Source organism: Haematobia irritans, chromosome 2 (assembly GCF_050003625.1).
Source record: "Haematobia irritans isolate KBUSLIRL chromosome 2, ASM5000362v1, whole genome shotgun sequence".
In the NCBI taxonomy this organism is placed as follows: domain Eukaryota; kingdom Metazoa; phylum Arthropoda; class Insecta; order Diptera; family Muscidae; genus Haematobia; species Haematobia irritans.
Genome location: NC_134398.1, coordinates 12651648 through 12673432, shown reverse-complemented (window position 1 = coordinate 12673432; position 21785 = coordinate 12651648). Strand labels below are relative to the sequence as shown.

The window sequence follows — 21785 nt, the reverse complement described above, 5'->3', positions numbered from 1 at the left end:
TTTTTTTCTTTAGAGAAAATTTTATAGAAATTGTTACTTTAGAGAAAATTTCATAGAAATTTTTGCTTTTGAGAAAATTTCATAGCAAGTTTGTCTTTAGAGAAAATTTCATAGAAATTTTTGCTTTAGAGAAAATTTCATAGAAATTTTTGCTTTAGAGAAATTTTTATAAAAATTTTTGTTTTTTGAGGGGATTTCATAAAAATGTTTGTAGTAGAGAAAATTTAATTTTTTAGAGACAATTTTATAAAACAAAATAGTTTTTGAGAAAATTTCATAGAAATTTTTGTTCTTTAGAGAAAATTTCATACAAATTTTTGTTCTTTAGAGAAAATTTTACAGAAATTTTTTTAAAGAAAATTTTATGTAAATTTTTTCTTTAGAGAAAATTTCATACGAATTTTTTCTTTAGAGAAAATTTCATAGAAATTTTTTGTTTCTTAGAAAAATTTCTACAAAATTTTTTTCTTAGAGAAAATTCTATAAAAAAAATTCTGTTTAGAGAAAATTTCATAGAAATTTTTGTATCAAAAATAAAATAAATTTCCGACGATCTCTAGCTTGAAAAATTTTTTCTTTAGAGAAAATTTTATAGTAATTTTTTCTTTAGAGAACATTTCATAGGAATTTTTTGTTAGAGAAAATTTCATAGAAATTTTTTCTTAGAGAAATTTCTACAAAAATTTTTTCTTAGAGAAAATTCTATAAAAAATTTCTGTTTAGAGAAAATTTCAAAGAAATTTTTGTATCAAAAATAAAATAAATTTCCAATGATCTCTAGCTTGAAAAATTCCCTTTTCTATTTTCTTCCTTAATCTAAATTAATTTTAATTTTTGGAAAATTTTTAAAGCTAGCATTTCCGCATTTTCATGTATATAAAAAAAATCCAGCATTGATGTGGCAATTTTCAAGAATATATGTGAGGTTGTATGGAAGTGTGAGTGTGTTTATGAAGCATTTTTCACCATAGTATATATGTGCGTGGGTGTGTGCTGAGTAATGAGAGCGAATAAGAATTTATTGCATATGCATTTTAAGATAGTAAGTCAACTCACTCTTGTTTGAGTATTTCCCCCCTGTTGCTGCATAGTCTCTCTTGTGTTTATTGTTGATGTTATCGAATAATCTGATTCTGGTGGTGGTGGTGGTGAAGATGATGCCTCGGTTTTCATCACATCCGTTTCCGTCAATGTTGAAAATACACTTGCAGATGCTGCATGTGTTGTTGTTGTTGTAACTGATGTGGATGTCGATGATGGTGTCTCAGGCATACTTGAATTACGTTTCGTTCTCGAAATCACCGAAGGCGTCGGTGTACACAGGGGTTGCGGTGGCAAAGGTGGGGGTGGTGGTATATTGGCTCTTTCCTCTTGCTCCAGCTGTTGTGATAGCGACGAACTGGTTGTGTCAGTTCGACCGAATTTTCTTAGTTTATTGCTGCTATTACTTGGCTGTTTAGTGCGTAACTTTTGCGCCGAGGCAGAGGCAGAGAAGGAGGAGGTGGAGGATGTGGCTATGCCCACAGAGTAACTGGAAAGAGATGTTTGGGATGTTTGTTTTCCGTTGACATTATTAGAATTTGCAAACTGTTGTTTGGTTGGAGTGATAAAAGGAACTGCTGCTGGTAGAGTTTCGGCCATATTTTCATTCAGCCCCATTACCACATCAGCATTATCGTTATTTGCATTGCTGTCATCGTCCCCATCATCCCCATCATCATCGTCATCGCTATTTGTATGGCCTATAAAAAACTTAGCTGTCACTACAGTTGCACCCATTGTGACATCCTCAGAATCGATGGCACTGCCATCGGTATCTTCATCATTTTCGATTTTCGGCTGTTGCATAGGCAAAGCCGTTGGCCTTCGCTCTTTGACTGGCTTCAATTTCGATGAAACCTGAGGATGCTGCTGATGCAAATGCTGTTTGGCCTGGGCCGTACCATTAGGAATGCCATGACCATTTGGCGTTGTATTCGCGTTATTCGCATTTCGAACTTTATTGGATGTTATGAATTTTTTATTGCTTTTATTCAGGCTATTGACTTTATTGTTGGCCGTTGTCGCTTGTGTGGCAATTTGTGTTTGATTACTTGCAACATTGACAGTTGCATGATGATTAAGGATACTTTGCCTTTGTGCTGGTGGTCTTAAACTCTATTAGGTTTCAAAAACCATGTGGCAATGGTTGATTGGGTGTTGTAGTGTAGAGGTGGGGTTAGAAGCGTAGGAGTGTGTGTTTGTGTGTGTGTGAGTGCATTGAAAATATGTGCAAGAGTTTATAGTTTAGTTACAGTAACAGGAAACGGATACGGAAGTATGCACCAATTTTTGTTTGCAAAACAAAGAGAATGAGAAAGAGAAAGAAAGAGAGATAAAAGTTTTGATAGCTTTTAGTTATCGGAAATTAAATATAGATTTTTTTATTTTAGTTACTTAAGAAACAAACAAAAACGTAGAAAAACAAACAGTTTTACTATATGGACTTACCTCTGTCGATTTGGGTGTAAAGAACGAGGATTCATCTCTTCGTATATAACGACCAATTTGCTGCAATGGAAAATGAAATAAAATAAATTGATTATATAAAAACTGGTTGGACAAAAAATAAAAATTTAGGAAATCTAAAATATTAGCAAAGAAGAGTTGACAGTTTGTCTGTCTTCAGTAAGACATTCCATTACTTTTTATAATACTAACATTGAAATAAATCGAAACATACAACGATGGGTATTGCATCTGGGCACAAAACCTTACTTTATGTGGCGTGAAAATTATCACAAAAAAAATAATAATGCCTTTAGTAAATAAAATGATTAAATTATTTTACATTTCCCTTAATGAGAAAAAATTTTTTTATATTGCCCATCGAAGGCGAAACCCAAATAATCTCACATACCATCATACACACATACGAACCACTCAAGGTCGTTGTTAGCAGTGTTGCCAGTATTGGGGAATTTTCTCAAAATTGGGGAATTTCTAAAATTTTGGGGATTTTTTCGAGAAATCGGTTTAATCTTTTTTAACAAAATTGTATTTCTATAGAAAATTTTGTCAAATTTTTATTTCTATAGAAAATTTTATCACAATATTATTTCAATAGGAAATTTAGTCAAAATTCTATTTCTATAGAGAAAATTTTATTTCTATATAGAAATTTTTGTCAAAATTTTATTTCTATATAGAAAATTTTGCCAAAATTTTATTTCTATATAGACAATTTTGCCAACACTTTATTTCTATAAAGAAAACTTTGCCAAAATTTTATTTCTATAGAAAATTGTGCAAAAATTGTATTTCTATAGAAAATTTTGTCCAAATTTAATTTCAATATAATATTATTTTTATAGAAAAATATAATTTTTATAGAAAAACATCGCAAACATTTTTTAGGACATTTTGTCAAAATTTTATTTCTATATAAAAAAATTGTTGTCAAAATTTTATTTCTATATAGAAAATTTAGTTTAAATTTTATTTCTATATAAAAGTTTGTCAATATTGTCAAAATATTATTTTTATAGAAAAATTTGCAAAATTTGTTTGGAAGATTTTGTCGAAATTTTATTTTTATATAGAAAATTTTGTCAAGATTTTATTTCTATATAGAAAATTTCCTCAAAATTGTATTTCTATAGAAAATTTTGTCAAAATTTAATTTCAATATGGAAAATTTTGTCAACATTTTATTTGTATAGAAAATTGTGTCAAAATTATATTTCTATAGACATTTTTTTCAAAATTTTATTTCTATAGAAAATTTTATCAAGATTATATTTATATAGAAAGTTTTGTCAAAATTTTATTTCTATAGAAAATTTTGTCAAAGTTTTATTTGGAAAGAAAATGTTTTTATATTGCAAATTTTGTCAAATTTTTTGTCAATATAGAAAATTTTGCAAAAATTTTTAAAATATTATTTTTATAGAAAAATGTCCAAATTTTTTTAGACAACATTTTGTTTCAATAGAAAATTTTGCCAAAATTTATTTCTATATAGAAAATTTTGTCAAAATTTTATTTCTACATAGAAAAATTTGTCAAAATTTTATTTCTATATAGATAATTTTGTCAAAATTTTATTTCTATAGAGAAAACGTTTTTCTATATAGAAAATTTTGTCAAAATTTTATTTCTTTATAGAAAATTTTGCCAAAATTTTATTTCTATATAGAAAATTTTGCCAACAATTTATTTCTATAAAGAAAATTTTGCCAACATTTTATTTCTATAGAAAATTGTGCAAAAACTTTACTTCTACAAAAAATTTTGTCAAAATTTAATGTCAATATGGAAGATTTTGTCAACATTTTATTTGTATAGAAAATTTTGTCAAAATTTTATTTCTATAGATTTTTTTTTTCAAAAATTTATTTCTATATAGAAAATTTTTTCAAGATTTTATTTATATAGAAATTTTTGTCAAAATGTTATTTCTATATAGAAAATTTTGTCAAAATTTTATTTCTATATAGAAAAGTTTGTCAAAATTTTATTTCTATAGAAAATGTGTCATAATATTATTTCTATAGCAAGTTTTATCAAAATTTTATTTCTAACGAAAATTTTGTCAAAATTGTATTTTTATATAAAAAAATTGTTAAAGATTTTATTTATATATAGAAAGTTTTGTCAAGATTTTATTTCTATAGACAATTTTGACAAAATTTTATTTCTTTGGAAATTTTGTCAAAATTGTATACCTATAGAAAATTTTGCCAAAATATTATTTTTATAGAAAATTTTGCAACTATTTTTTTTTTTTTGGAAAATTTTGTCAAAATTTTATTTCTATAGAAAATTGTCAGAATTTTATTTCTATATAGAAATTAAATTTTGTCAAAAATTTATTTCTATATAGAAAAAATTGCCACAATTTTATTTTTATATAGAAAATTTTGTCTAAATTTTATGTCTATATAAAAAATGTTTTCAAAATTTTATTTCAATATAGAAAATTTAGTCAAAATTTTATTTCTATATAAAAGTTTGTCAAAATTGTCAAAATATTATTTTTATAAAAAAAATGTGCAATTTTATTTTTGAAAAATTTTTTCAAAATTTTATTTTATATATAGAAAATTTTTTTAAGATTTTATTTCTATATAGAAAATTTCCTCAAAATTTTATTTCTATAGAAAATTTTGTTAAAATTGTCAAAATATTATTTTTATAGAAAAATTCGCAAACATTTTTTAGGACATTTTATCAAAATTTTATTTCTATATAAAAAATGTTGTCAAAATTTTATTTCTATATAGAAAATTTAGTCAAAATTTTATTTTTATATAAAAGTTTGTCAAAATTGTAAAAATATTATTTTTATAAAAAAATTTGCAATTTTTTTTTTGGAAAATTTTGTCAAAATTTTATTTTTATACAGAAAATTTCGTCAAGATTTTATTTCTATATAGAAAATTTTCTCAAAATTGTAGTTCTATAGAAAATTTTGCTAAAATTGTCAAAATATTATTTTTATAGAAAAATTCGCACATTTTGTCAAAATTTTATTTCTATAGAAAATTTTGTCAATATTTTATTTCTATATAGAAAAATTTGCCAATTTTTTTATACAATAAATTTTGTCTAAATTTTATTTCTATATTAAAAATGTTGTCAAAATTTTATTTCTATATAGAAATATGTGTCAAAATATTATTTTTATAGAAAAATTTGAACAATTTTTTTTTTGTTAGAAAATTTTGTCATAATTTTATTTCTATAGAAAATTTTGTAAAAATTTAATTTCTATAGAGAACATTTTGTCAACATTTTTCCTATATAGAAGGTTAGGTTAGGTGGCAGCCCGATGTATCAGGCTCACTTAGACTATTCAGTCCATTGTGATGCCACATTGGAGAACTTCTCTCTTATTACTGAGTGCTGCCCGATTCCATGTTAAGCTTAATGACAAGCTACCTCCTTTTTATAGCCGAGTCCGAACGGCGTTCCACATTGCAGTGAAACCACTTAGAGAAGCTTTGAAACCCTCAGAAATGTCACCAGCATTACTGAGGTGAGATAATCCACCGCTGAAAAACTTTTTTTTTGGTCTTCGGTCGAAGCAGGAATCGAACCCACGACCTTGCGTATGCAAGGCGGGCATGCTAACCATTGCACCATGGTGGCTCCCTTCCTATATAGAAAATTTTGTCGAAATTGCCAAAATATTTTTTTATAGAAAAATTTGCAAACAGTTTTTTTAAAACATTTTGTTAAAAATATATTTCTATATAGAAAATTTGTCAAAATTTTATTTTTATATAGAAAATTTTGTGAAAACTTTATTTCCATAGAAAATTTTGTCAAAATTTTATTTCTGTAGAAAATTTATGAAGTACCTATTTGCAATATCTACAAAAACATCAAAAATTCTACTAATTTCTGGTAGAATTCTACCAACAAATTTTACTACTTGAATATTTAAAATAAATTTTCGTTCATAAATACAAGGTTACTGAACTCCGATTTTCGTATCTATTGCATTTATTAGACGGTCACCAGTCTCTTGGTGTTTTGGTTTAAAATCTTGATCTTGTTCGATTTTACCAAATTTTATTATACCCTCCATCATAGGATGGGGGTATATTAACTTTGTCATTCCGTTTGTAACACATCGAAATATTGCTCTAAGACCCCATAAAGTATATATATTCTGGGTCGTGGTGAAATTCTGAGTCGATCTAAGCATGTCCGTCCGTCCGTCCGTCCGTCTGTTGAAATCACGCTAACTTCCGAACGAAACAAGCTATCGACTTGAAACTTGGCACAAGTAGTTGTTATCGATGTAGGTCGGATGGTATTGAAAATGGGCCATATCGGTTCACTTTTACGTATAGCCCCCATATAAAGGGACCCTCAGATTTGGCTTGTGGAGCCTCTAATAGAAGCATATTTCATCCGATCGGGCTGAAATGTGGTATATGGTGTTGGTATATGGTCTCTAGCAACCATGCAAAAATTGGTCCACATCGGTTCATAATTATATATAGCCCCCATATAAACCGATCCCCAGATTTGGTTTTTGGAGCCTCTAAGAGAAGCATATTTCATCCGATCCGGCTGAAATTTGGTACATGGTGTTGGTAGATGGTCTCTAACAATCGTGAAAAAATTGGTCCACATCGGTCCATAATTATATATAGCCCCCATATAAACCGATCCCCAGATTTGGCTTGCGGAGCCTCAAAGAGAAGCAAATTTCATCCGATCCGGCTGAAATTTGGTACATGATGTTGGTATATGGTCTCTAACAACCATGCAAAAATTGGTCCACATCGGTCCATAATTATATATAGACCCCATATAAACCGATCTCCAGATTTGGCTTGCGAAGCCTCAAAGAGAAGCAAATTGCATCCGATCCGGCTGAAATTTGGTACATGGTATTGGTATATGGTCTCTAACAACTGTGCAAAAATTGTTCCACATCGGTCCATAATTATATATAGCGCCCATATAAACCGATCCCCAGATTTGGGTTGCGGAGCCTCAAAGAGAAGCAAATTTCATCCGATCCGCCTGAAATTTGGTACATGATATTGTTATATGGTCTCTAATAACCATGCAAAAATTGGTCCACATCGGTTCATAATTATATATAGCCCCCATATAAGCCGATCCCCAGATTTGGCTTGCGAAGTCTCCAAGAGAAGCAAATTTCATCCAATCCGGTTGTAATTTTGAACATGGTGTTAGTATATGATCTTTAACAACCGTGCCAGAATTGGTCCATATCGGTCCATAATTATATATAGCCCCCATATAAAACGTTCTCCAGATTTGACCTCCGGAGCCTCTTGGAGGAGCAAAATTCATCCGATCCGGTTCAAATTAGGAACGTGGTGTTAGTATATGGTCGCTAACAACCATACAACAATTGGTCCAATCGCACAAAAATTGGTCCATATCGGTTCATAATCATGGTTGCCACTAGAGCCAAAAATAATCTACCAAAATTTTATTTCTATAGAAAATTTTGTCAAAATTTTATTTCTATAGAAAATTTTGTCAAAATTTTATTCGGTTCATAATGAAATTTTCATCATCGTCAAAATTTTATTTCTATAGAAAATTTTGTCAAAATTTTATTTCTATAGAAAATTTTGTTCAAATTTTATTCGGTTCATAATCATGGTTGCCGCTCGAGCCAAAAATAATCTACCAAGATTTTATTTTTATAGAAAATTTTGTCAAAAGTTTATTTCTATAGAAAATTTTGTTACAATTTTATTGCTGTAGAAATTTTTGTCAAAATTTTCTTTCTATAGAAAATTTTGTGAAAATTTTTATTTCTATAGAAAATTTTGTGAAAAATTTATTTCTATAGAAAATTTTATTTCTGTAGAAAATTTTGTCAAAATTTTATGTCTACTTTGTCAAACTGAATTATAGACGTATTGGATCGAACTTTTTTGATTTAATATATACCACGTTTGGACTTACGTACAATTTAGAAGATGGTGTTAGGAGGTTTTAAGATACCTTGCCATCGGCAAGCGTTACCGCAACTTAAGTAATTCGATTGTGGATGGCAGTGTTTAGAAGAAGTTTCTACGCAATCCATGATGGAGGGTACATAAGCTTCGGCCTGGCCGAACTTACGGCCGTATATACTTGTTTTTTAAATTATTACTGGTTTTCTACACAGAGCCTTTTTATTGAAAAAAAAAAATAAATAAATAAAAAATTGTCCAAAATGTATTGGAAATTTTTGTGAGGACTTTAAATTTAAATTGGGAATTTTTGGGGACGAAAACATCATAATTTGGTGATAAAAGCCAGAAAATTATTGGTAACACTGGTTGTTAGATTCATTTGCACTTGAATACATTAACTTCCCAGTCATTACAATTACAACAAAAAAAACCTATTGGAAAAAAACCCATAAGTATATAATTACAAATTATTTGTTTTTCATTGTATTTGTACATATATCATCGAAACATATGTGTTTACTTTTCAACAACAACAACAACAAGAAATCATACAGCTTCCCAATAACACCCACAAAACAAAAGTATTCACATTCATTAACATTGCGAAGAGAAAATGTAACCAAAACAATAACAATAACAACAACAACAATAATATGTATGTTCGCACGTATACTCTTACATTTAAATAATGCAAATAATCATCAACAACAAACTCAAGTTCAAATAAACGTAACAATAACATACACATGTGGTTCTAAAGAACCCGTCTACAAGTAGGCTGTTGGGTTTATGGTGTGAGAGAGAAAAAAGAGAGATTGCGAGTAATTGGTAGTGACAATGTATTTATTAAATGAATTTCCCCACATGTTGATATTACCACATTGGTAAGCATTGTTTGGAGAGCTGCAATATATTTTGGATGGGTTTTAAAGATTTTCGGTAAAAAGAGCCTCTATAATTAATTTTACACTTAAAAATAAATATCACGGCAAAAAGAAAATTGTTTTATGGGAACTTGAACTACCTCGTGCTCAAATTGAACTAATATAGTTTAGTTCAATTTGAGCACGTTTGGTAAGATTTCCACAACGTAAATCCACTCTGTCATGAAAGAAAAAAAAAATGGACTCATGGTAGCTTTTCGCAATCTAAACATAAATGATTGATACTAGGAGCAGTACTTGATTTTACACCTACAGAGTTAGTACACCACTAATATTAAGTCCATTACTAAAAAGCAGGAAATCGCTCAGTTAGTGTGGATAAAGTAGCCAATTTTGTGAAAATCACGCAATCAATTTCTGTAAGAGCTATGTGTAGGTTTGAACTGAAACAAATATTGTCGCGAGGCCCTTAAAATACGAATGCAAATGTAGCTTAGAATAGGAGACGCATTTCTCGGCTATAAAGTTTTAGAAATAAAATTTTGACAAAATTTTCTATAGAAATAAAATCTTGACCAAATTTTCTATAGTAATGAAATTTTTACAACATTTTCCAATGATATAATAAAGTTTGACAAAATTTTCTATACACTGGTAGAAAAATGTTTCGTATTATTAACGAACGGGCTTCGTTGATTATTTTTCGTTAATATTACGAAATTTTTCGTTATAAGAACGAAAGTGATCGTTAATACAACGAAATCAATCGTTAAAAGACAATTTTGTGTTTTGGTTTTTCGTTATATTAATGAAACACGTTTCGTTAATATTACGAATATTAACTTTGTAATTTTTTCAAGAATTAGAATAAAAAAATTTTCCAAGATGAAATTATTATAATCATTTGCACATAGAGAGTAACTTTTGGAAACTTTTAAACTAAACAGTCGTTTTATATACACTGAAACTGGAATTGAAAATTTCATTTATAAAACGAAATCGATCGTTAATATAATGATATGGCTCATTAAAAAATAAATTTTAAATTGTTATATTTCGTCATATTAATGAAATATGTTCATTAATAATACGAATGGGAGTTTGAGTATTTCTGCCTCTCCTTACTCTCTCTCTCTCTAAAACGTCTCTTCATACTCTCTCTAGCGTGTATGTAATTGGTACATACACATCTTAGTATGGCAATAAGCACATGTGTGCGTGTGCGTCTTGAAAAACAAACGGTAAAAAGTTCAACAGAAAACTTGTCTGATGGGCAAACATTAACAACATTTACGTTCTTTTCGCTGAAGAGTGCACACGCTCATTACAGTTTCGTTGTGAATAATAAACATAGATGGGTTAGGTTAGTTAAATTGGTGTTTTTTGTATATTCGCAAGAAATTTAGTGTACATTTTTAATCTTTAGTGAAAATGCCCCGGGGAAGTGAACTTTCAGATGAAGAAGGCGGAACAATTACGGTGATGAACCTTGGTTGCACAAAAATTGGATAAATGGACACGGTGATACGATTATCATTTTTTTTATCTTAGAAATAAGAGGCTTTTTTTCTTAAGTGAAAGTCACAATATATGTTTATTATATTACTTAATTTATCATTATACATTATTTCTTACTGTATATAAACCATATTTCAAAGATCTTAACAAAAAATAATACACTACCAATTACTACACTCAAATGCGCTAATTGGTTGGGTTTCATTAATATAACTTTTGTGTTCATTTATACAACGTTCGCCTTTCATTCATACAATGAATAATTTTCATTCATACAACGTATAAGCTGCACCCATACAACGAATAAATTTCATTCATACAACGAATAATATTCGTTAATACAACGAAAAGGCTACGTAATAGCAACGTAATTATTCGTTAATACTACGAAATGTATTCCATAAAGTGTTTCGTAAATATAACGTAACATTACGTTGTTATAACGAAATGCTACGTTGGCTGACTTTTAATGAAGAACTTCGTTAATACAACGTAGAAATTCATCGTATTAACGAAACTTTTTCTACCAGTGTAGAAATAAAATTTTGACAAAATTTTCCATAGAAATAAAATTTTGTCAAAATTTTCTATAGAAATAAAATTTTGACAAAAGTTTCTATAAAAATAAAATTTTGACAAAAGGTCTATAAAAATGAAATTTTGACAAAATTTTCTATAGAAATGAAATTATGACAAAATGTTCTATAAAAATAAAATTTTGACAAAATTTTCTATGGAAATAAAATTTTGAAAAAATTTTCTATAGAAATAACATTTTGACAAAATTTTCTGTAGATATAAAAGTTTGACAAAATTTTCTATAAAAATAAAATTTTGGGAAAATTTTCTATAAAAATAAATTTGGGAAATTTTTCTTAGAAATAAAATTTTGGAAAAATTTTCTATAGAAATAAAATTTTGACAAAATTTTCAATAGAAATAAAATTTTGACAAAATTTTCTATAGAAATAAAATTTTGGGAAAATTTCAATAAAAATAAAATTTTGACAAAATTTTCTATAGAAATAATATTTTGACAAAATTTTCCATAGAAATAAAATTTTGACCAAATTTTCCAAAGAAATAAAATTTTGACAAAATTTTCTATAAAAATAAAATTTGAACAAAATTTTCTTAGAAATAATATTTTGACAAAAGTTTCTATAAAAATAAAATTTTGACAAAATTTTCTATAGAAATAAAATTTTGTTTTGTTATTGTTGGTTTTGTTCTTTAGGCATTGTTGTTGTTTTTTATTTCAGCTTAAAACCATACATTGACTAAACTACAAGTGTAGCTTAACCAACAGAGGAAAAGAATCTTTGTCAAATTTATTTGGACAAAGCCCTATGGACTGCAAGATGGTTGGATGGACGCACGTTTCGGAATTACCACATTCCTCATCAGCATCCTCTACTTGCAGCAAAACTATCAACCAATTATCAGAATAAATTCAGGCAGTTCATTAAAACAAACAATGAACCAAACTTGAACCTTCCGGAAAAAGGTTTTGCATGATAGCCGGCTTATGCCGAAATAAATTCGAAACAAACATATCTCTTTTCCTATGCCACTGTCAAATCATCGATTTGGGTGCAGTTGGCTGGTTTTTCCTCTGTTGGTTAAGCTACACTTGTAGTTTAGTCAATGTATGGTCTTAAGCTGAAATAAAAAAACAACAACAAATAAAATTTTGACAAAATTTTCTATATAAATAAAATTTTGACAAAGTTTTCTATAAAAATAACATTTTGACAAAATTTTCTTTAAAAATAAAATTTTGACAAAATTTTCTATAGAAATAAAATTTTGACAAAATTTTCTATAAAAATAAAATTTTGACCAAATTTTCTATAGAAATAATATTTTGACAAAATTTTCTATAGAAATAATATTTTGACAAAATTTTCTACAAAAATAAAATTTTGACAACATTTTCTATAGAAATAAAATTTTGACCAAATTTTCTATAGAAATAATATTTTGACAAAATTTTCTAGAGAAATAAAATTTTGACAAAATTTTCTACAAAAATAAAATTTTGACAACATTTTCCGTAGAAATAAAATCTTGTCAAAAATTTCTATAGAAATAAAATCTTGTCAAAAATTTCTATAGAAATAAAATTTTGTCAAAATTTTCTATAGAAATTAAATTTTGGCAAAATTTTCTATAGAAATAAAATTTTGACAAAATTTTCTATAGAAATAAAATTTTGACAAAATTTTCTATAGAAATAAAATTTTGACAAAATTTTCTATAGAAATAAACTGTTGAGAAAATTTTCTATAGAAATAAAATTTTGGGAAAATTTTCTATAAAAATAAAATTTTGGGAAAATTTTCTATAGAAATAAAGTTTTGGGAAAATTTTCTATAGAAATAATATTTTGACAAAATTTTCTATAAAAATAAAATGTTGACAAAATTTTCTATAGAAAAAAAATTTTGGCAAAATTTTCTATAGAAATAAAATTTTGACAAAATTTTCTATAGAAATAAAATGTTGACAAAATTTTCTAGAGAAATAAAATTTTGACAAAATTTTCCATTGAAATAAAATTTTGACAAAATATTCTATAGAAATAAAATTTTGGGAAAATTTTCTCTAAAAATAAAATTTTGACAAAATTTTAAATAAAAAGAAAATTTTCTATTGAAATAAAATTTTGAGAAAATTGGGTTTAAATCATTTGGATTCATATACTCAGTTATTTCACCTTCAATTATTAACACTTATTATCTACCCGTAGTGAATTCTTATGATCTACTTAAAATTCAAAACAATTGCATAAATGTCATTTGCATTGTTAACATTCTTTTAAAACAATTGCCAACGTGCAGGGAAGTTTCTTTATTTCCAAAACAAAAAATGATTTTTACCAGAAGCCGATTTAAAATCCAAAAGAAAACATGGCAGTCGACAGATAACGATACTAAGTAATATGAATCATCTCATCTTATAAGGAAACACCATAGCCTCATGGGGAAATGCCAGCCAATATAACCAATCAAACAGGCACCTCATTGAAGTGTTTTTTTTTTGGGAAACAGCTGTCTGCTGTAGCCCCTTCAAGTTTATCCATTCCACTTCCATTCAAAAGGTTTGAGATTTTCACGTAGTTGTTTTAGGGTGGGTTTTTTCTGCTCTTACGATTCCATATCACTTTTTCAATATCAAGAAAAATTTTCACGTTCTTCAATTGTCACTGAATATTGCCCATGGTATTTTACGAAAGTTATCCGACTCTTGTCTGAAACTGAGTGATATCGTGGCTCGTTTGATTACAGGGCGAGGATGATGAGGAAAAGCTGGGCAGAAGGCAAATCGTTGGGGTAAGCGTTACATATTCCAATTCACTTTGGATTTAGTGTGGAACATTTAGTTTCTTTTGTTTACCGAATATTTGTAAACCAAGTGACTTAATCAATGTCAAATATCAATTGACAGAGAAAAGAAAGTTAAGAAATATCTTCACCAGAATTGATTGACAAAAATGAGCAGGTTGTTGTGATAAGTTGGGAATTAAATTCATACATTTGCAAATTGGGGGGGACGGCATTTCGATTCCATACATACGAGTATTTGGGGAAGGCCGATGGGTATCTGGTATCGTTCAATTACTCTTCTGTCCGGAGTTTTGGTAGCTAGTTTACTAGCCTCTTAACAGAACAAAATATGGAGTGATGTGGGGCATCTTCAGGATGATCTTCCTTTTGTGGGAGGAAGATATTTCCATTCAATTCCCTTGACTAGATCTTTCTGTAAACACACCTCGTTTTACTTTTCTACAAAAATTCTTTTGTAAAATTATTCCATTTGAGTTAAATCTTTCCGCTTCTCTCTCTCTCCTCAGGAATTTAAAACCATTTCCCTAGAACTCAGGAAAAATAAATGACATTCAATGGCCTTAAAATAAATACCACAACGCTTCTTGCTACCTTATCTAAATCACCATCGAACTTCAATATTCCGTCTCAGTATTGTAAGATGATGCGGGAAACGGAAATGAGTTTTATTTTGAATATGTTTTACTTCTTTAGTCGGTTCAAGCAGAAGGCGGCTTTGTATGCTACTCTTTCCGTTTCCGTTTGCTCTTCCTTATTTTCTTACATTTCAAGCCTTAGGTAGTTATGTGATGAGAATTTCCTTTAAAAATATAAGATGAATGAGATTTTCGTTATTTTTCTTTGTTTGATATATTTCTCAAAACCTTCAGCGTTTTGAGGAAAAAAGGGGGAAAGGTAATTCCATTGATAACACTTAAGGTTGTGGAATTTTTGTTTTATTCCATTGTGATGGCATACAGAGATATGAATTCATCGTTGTGCCTGTTGGGGAAGTACATGGGTTTTGTATATATAACGCCTCCTGGTGTTTGAGTAACATGGCGTTAAATGTGTTTATCTAAAAACACCAAAAAGGTTTACACATTCACCTCATGACCCATGAGGAATCTCAGAAATTTGCGTACGTGTGAAATTGAAGAAAGTTAAAGAAAATTAAATAATATTCCACACATACATATGTGTATAAGGATGTCCCAAGTGATGAAAATTAACTCTACATATGGGGTTAAGAGAACGAGTCCAGAGAAGAAAGAGATAAAGGATAAGAAAATAAAGTATTCCTGAAATTAGCAAAATAGTTTGATAATTTGATATAAAAGTAGGGTAGGTGATAGCGTTATCAAGACTCATTAATCAAGCCAGAGCACAATTTCCCTTATGAACTATTTGCCAAAGAGAAGATATCTTCTCCAATGCGTAACAAGAAGTACGATTAGCTACAATCAGCAAAGAGAAGGATGACATAAAAAATCTCCATTACGGTTCAAAGCATTGTAAAATCGGGCTTGTGTAAGTGTGTGGTGGCACAGCAACCAGATCATCTGGGCATAATTTCTCGTTAGCATATTTATGTTGTTTATGCATTGGAACCTGAGAATGCAAGAGGACAGCTCAAGAGAGCGAGAGAGTATGCAATTAATGTTGGTAGAACATGATAGGTATGATGAGTATAAGAATCGATGGAATGTTTGCTCTCTCACATTCAATAGAATGTGAGTAAATATTGAGATATATTCTCTCGTGTGTATACTTTGTCATTCTCTGGTCAGTACGCAAAAAAATGGAAAATTGACCCTTACGAAAGTAGCTGAACCATACCAGTAGAATAATTGTATGACTGTCATCCTATTGGCCATTGTAAAAAATCGTTAGACATAAAAAATTCTTTTAACAGCCAGAGGTGGACGGATATTATGCGCACTCAAGTGACCTAATTTCTTATAGTGTAATGACTTGGGGGAAATTTTCAAAATCGATGCATGGCTCTGTGGTATATTGACCAGAAAATGAAGCCGACCCATTTTTGTCAACGGATTTTGACCCACTGCCGGAGAAACGCCATCTAGAGATTATCGACACTTTGATATTTTTTATTGCGAACTTTACTGTACAAAATGTCCTAGGTGCAAAAGACCCACGGCTTGAGGCCTCGAACTTTTGGTAGTCATTGTGCGGTAGAATTAAAGCGAGCAACCTCCTTTTTGGGCCATTTTTTGTCAACGCGTGCTAAGTCCTGTAGAAATTCCCACGGTCTACGCCAAAATGATTCTTTGGCCAGGCGACAATATTAGGACATTTATTTGACTCCATGGCACGGTTGCCACAGTTGGTAGAATCCTACCACCAATGGTAGATTTTTTACTCTTTTGTAGATTGGTAGAATTGTTGAAGTTTTGGAAGATTTTACAAAATATTCCTCTCCAACTGAGAGTTACTTCTATTTTCTATAGCAATTAAATTTTGATAAAATTTTTTATATAAATAAAAATTTTGAGAAAATATTATATAGAAAAAAAAATTTTGAAAAAATTTTCTACAGAAATAAAAATTTGAGAAAATTCTCTATAGAAATAAAATTTTGAAAAAAAATTCTATAGGAATAAAATTTCGACAAAATTCTCTATAGAAATAATGTTTTGCGAAAATTCTCTTAAAAAATAAAATTTTTGAGAAAATTCCCTTAAGAAACAAAATTTTGAGAAAATTTTCTATAGAAATAAAATTTTGAGAAAATTTCCTTAAGGAAAAAAGTTTTGACCAAATTTTATATAAAAAAACTGGAGAAAATTTTTCTATAGAAAAAAAAATTTAGACAAAATTTACTTTTGAAATAAAATTTCGACAACATTTTCTATAGAAATAAAATTTTGAGAAAATTCCCTTAAGAAACAAAATTTTGAGAAAATTTTCTATAGAAATAAAATTTTGAGAAAATATTCTAAAGAAATAAAATTTTGAAAAGATTTTTTATAGAAATAAAATTTCGACAAAATTCTCTTAAAAAATAAAATTTTGAGAAAATTCCTTTAAGGAAAAAGGAATGAAGAAAATTTTTCTATAGAAATAAAATGTTGACAAAATTTACTATGGAAATAAAATTTTGGAAAAAATTTCTATAGAAATAACATTTTGAGATAGTTTTCTATAGACATAAAATTTTGAGAAAATTTTCTGTATAAATAAAATTTTGACAAAATTTTCTAAAGAAATAAAAATGCGGACAAAATTTTCTTTAGAAATAAAAATTTTGACAAAATTTTCTATAGAAGTAAACATTTTGAAAAAAAATCTACAGAAACAAAATATTCACAAAAAAATTTCTATAGAAAAAAAATTTGAGAAATTTTTTATAGAAATAAAATTTTCAGAAAATTTTATATAGAAGTAAGTATTTTGAAAAAAAGTTTATAGAAATAAAATTTGGAGAACATTTTGCTATCGAAATAAAGTTTTGAAAAAATGTTCTATAGAAATAACCTTTGGCGAAAACTTATCTATCGAAAAAAAATTTTGACAAAATACTCTATACACTGAAAAAAATATTGTCGTGAGGCCAAAGATTTCATGTCCTTAAAATACGAATGCAAATTTTGCTTAGCATAAAAGACGTATTTTTCTAATAAAGGGTGATTCTTTTGAGGTTAGGATTTTCATGCATTAGTATTTGACAGATCACGTGGGATTTCAGACATGGTGTCAAAGAGAAAGATGCTCAGTATGCTTTGACATTTCATCATGAATAGACTTACGATCTGCCACAACGTCGAATTTTCAGTGAATGGGCCCTAGAAAAGTTGGCAGAAAATCCGCTTTTTTATCGACAAATTTTGTTCAGCGATGAGGCTCATTTCTGGTTGAATGGCTACGTAAATAAGCAAAATTGCCGCATTTGGAGTGAAGAGCAACCAGAAGCCGTTCAAGAACTGCCCATGCATCCCGAAAAATGCACTGTTTGGTGTGGTTTGTACGCTGGTGGAATCATTGGACCGTATTTTTTCAAAGATGCTGTTGGACGCAACGTTACGGTGAATGGCGATCGCTATCGTTCGATGCTAACAAACTTTTTGTTGCCAAAAATGGAAGAACTGAACTTGGTTGACATGTGGTTTCAACAAGATGGCGCTACATGCCACACAGCTCGCGATTCTATGGCCATTTTGAGGGAAAACTTCGGAGAACAATTCATCTCAAGAAATGGACCGGTAAGTTGGCCACCAAGATCATGCGATTTGACGCCTTTAGACTATTTTTTGTGGGGCTACGTCAAGTCTAAAGTCTACAGAAATAAGCCAGCAACTATTCCAGCTTTGGAAGACAACATTTCCGAAGAAATTCGGGCTATTCCGGCCGAAATGCTCGAAAAAGTTGCCCAAAATTGGACTTTCCGAATGGACCACCTAAGACGCAGCCGCGGTCAACATTTAAATGAAATTATCTTCAAAAAGTAAATGTCATGGACCAATCTAACGTTTCAAATAAAGAACCGATGAGATTTTGCAAATTTTATGCGTTTTTTTTTTTTTTTTTAAAGTTATCAAGCTCTTAACAAATCACCCTTTATATAGTTTTTTTCCTTGTCCAAAAGTCGATAAACTTTTCAATGAAGTCGTATTGTCCTTATAATTAAGTGATTTGACTTAAAAATGTGTATCATAACATGAAAGAAAAATTTTTTGGGGTAAGGTCAACTTGACTTTAAAAATTCAGAAAAAAATCTTTTAAATTAATGAAATTGTCTTTAAATTTTTTGTCTTTTTGCATCTTGACTACAAGGCAAAAAATCGTTCAAAAATAGGACATGTTTCTCAACACATTATTTTAAAGAAGTTTTTTTACTTGAAACATAGCATTATTTCTACTGGAAGTCGAGTCTGAATTTCGAAAATAAAGTTGTCGTTAACTCGTTTTTAAAGGACTTTCATAGCATATGAAGAAAAAAAGCTGAAAAAAAAACGAAAAATTAAAATTTGCTGCCTAGAAGCAAGAACACAAAACCTAAATTTAAAAGAGAATTGTGTATTAAAAGTATCCTTACCTGTATTCTCCGCTTCTTTGGCTCGAAATCAATACCAACATTTTTAAAGTAAATACAAAATCTTTGGGACCGGGCATGCTTTTTTGTCAGTGTAGAAATAAAATTTTTAGAAAATTTTCTATAGAAATAAAATTTGGAGAAAATTTTTCTACCGAAATTAAATTTTGAAATAATTTTCTATAGAAATATAATTTTGTGAAATTTTTCTATAGATATAAAATTTTGCAAAAATTTTCTATAGATATAAAATTTTGAGAAAATTTTCTATAGAAATAATATTTTGACAAAATTTTCTACAGAAACAAAATTTTAAAAAAATTTCTATAGAAATAAAATTTTGAAAAAAATTTCTATTCAATAAAAAATGTTACAAAATTTTCTTTAAAAATAAGATTTGAAGAAAATTTTCTATAGAAATAATATTTTTACAAAATTTTCTATAGAAATAAAATTTTCACAAAAATTTCTACAAAATTTTGACAAAATTTTCTATAGAAGTAAAATTCTGATAAAATTTGGACAAAATTTTCTATAGAGATAAAATTTTGACAACATTTTCTATAGTAATGAAATTTTTGTTTGTTATTGTTGGTTTACTCTTTAATCATTATTGTTGTTTTTGATTTCAGCTTAAAATCATGCATTGACTAAACTACAAGTGTAGTTTAGTCAATGCATGAGCATTATTAAAATCGAGGGTGTTATTGGACTCTTAACCTCCCAGGTGACACTGAAATTGTAATTGAATTTAACTCTGAAGCGTTTTATGTTGGTAAGCAGCAATATTTTCGTGAGTGTAATTCTTTACTCACGCACACTCACGAAGATATTATTTTCGCTGTTGCCATGAGCGTGACTCAAGGCTCACACACGAATCACGAAAATTTTCGTGAGTCACGACAATTTCGTGTCACGTGCACACCTCTAGCGGAGGGTATAAAAATGTCACACCCGCGGGGATTGGAACCTGTGCCTGTTGAGTTTTTCACTTCCATAGAAATTTTGCAAATACGAGAATTTTAAAGTTTAAATGAAACAAAACATATTCGTCAATGGTGCCAACATATCCAGGTTCAACCCCCCGGTCGGAGCGAAAAAATTTTTCAAGTTGTAAAAATTATATAATTAAAATATAAAAATGTAATAAAAAATATTGATAAAAACAAAAAGTGAAAGTGGTGGAAAAGAAATCTTTTTTCTTAAATTTCTTCATTCAAATTAACTTCCAAGGCACAAGTTCTAAGACAATGCAAAAGACCCAAAAACGAAGTACTTCTTCGCAAATTTATTTGGAAAAAGCCCTATAACCTGCAAGATGGTGTGGATGCATAGCCGTTTCGAAATTACCACATTCCTTATCAGCATCTTCTACTTGCAGCAAAACTATCAACCCATTATCAGAATAAATTCGGCTAATTCACTCAACCCAAAGTGAACTACACTTAAATTTTGAGAAAATTTTCTATAGAAATAAAATTAAAAAAAAGTATATACGGCCGTAAGTTCGGCCAGGCCGAATCTTACGTAACATCCACCATGGATTGCGTAGAAACTTATACGAAAGACTGCCATCCACAAATTTCAACTCACATGGTTGTTAAATATCATACACTACCACCACGTACCAAATTTAAACCAGATCGGATGAATTTTGCTTCTCCAAAAGGCACCGGAGGTCAAATCTGGGGATCGATTTATATGGAAGCTATATATAATTATGGACTGATAGGAACCAATTCCCGGATACCCTATACTAACATCACGTACCAAATTTCAACCGAATGGGAAGAATTTTGCTCTTCCAAGGTGCTCCGGAGGTCAAATCTGGGGATCGGTTTATATGGGACCTATATATAAATATGGACCGATATCGACCAATTTTTGCATGGGTGTTTGAGGCCATATATTAACATCACGTACAAAATTTCAACTGAATCAGATGAATTTTGGTCTCCCAAGAGGCTCCGGAACTCAAATCTGGTGATAGGTTTATATGGGGGCTATATATAATTATGGACCGATATGGACACATTTTTGCATGGTTGTTAGAGACCATATACTAACACCATGTACCAAATTTCAGCCGGATCGGATGAAATTTGCTTCTATTAGAGGCCTCGCAAGCCAAATTTGGGGGTCCGTTTATATGAGGGCTATACGTAAAAGTGGACCGATGTGGCCCATTTGCAATACCATCCGACCTACATCAAAAACAACTACTTGTGCCAAGTTTCAAGTCGATAGCTTGTTTCGTTCTGAAGTTAGCGTGATTTCAACAGACGGACGGACGGACGGACATGCTCAGATCGACTCAGAATTTCACCACGACCCAGAATATATATACTTTATGGGGTCTTAGAGCAATATTTCGATGTGTTACAAACGGAATGACAAAGTTAATATACCCCCATCCTATGGTGGAGGGTATAAAAATTCTACAGAAACAAAATTTTGTAAAAATTTTCTATGGATATATAATTTTGAATAAATTATGACAAAATTCTCTATAGAAATAAAACTTTTAACAAAAATTCCTATAAAAGTGCATTTTGACAAC

At 29.2% G+C, this 21785-nt stretch overlaps 1 protein-coding gene and 1 long non-coding RNA gene across 8 annotated transcripts in view; one reads left to right on the top strand and one right to left on the bottom strand.

Moving 5' to 3' along the window:
- LOC142223486 (cGMP-dependent protein kinase 1) overlaps nt 1-21785 on the bottom strand; it is a 59883-nt gene that overhangs the window by 18545 nt on the left and 19553 nt on the right. For all 7 annotated transcript variants that reach the window (XM_075293371.1, XM_075293373.1, XM_075293372.1 and 4 more), the window contains 2 exons: nt 2491-2550; nt 1057-2157 (listed from right to left, as the gene is read on the bottom strand). In XM_075293371.1, the coding sequence (XP_075149486.1) occupies nt 1057-2157; nt 2491-2550 (1161 nt within the window). The remainder of the gene's footprint in view (nt 1-1056; nt 2158-2490; nt 2551-21785) is intronic.
- On the top strand, nt 10564-11024 carry LOC142227563 (uncharacterized). The gene is made up of 2 exons (XR_012719904.1): nt 10564-10688; nt 10752-11024. It is a non-coding gene; the product is annotated as an uncharacterized LOC142227563 (long non-coding RNA).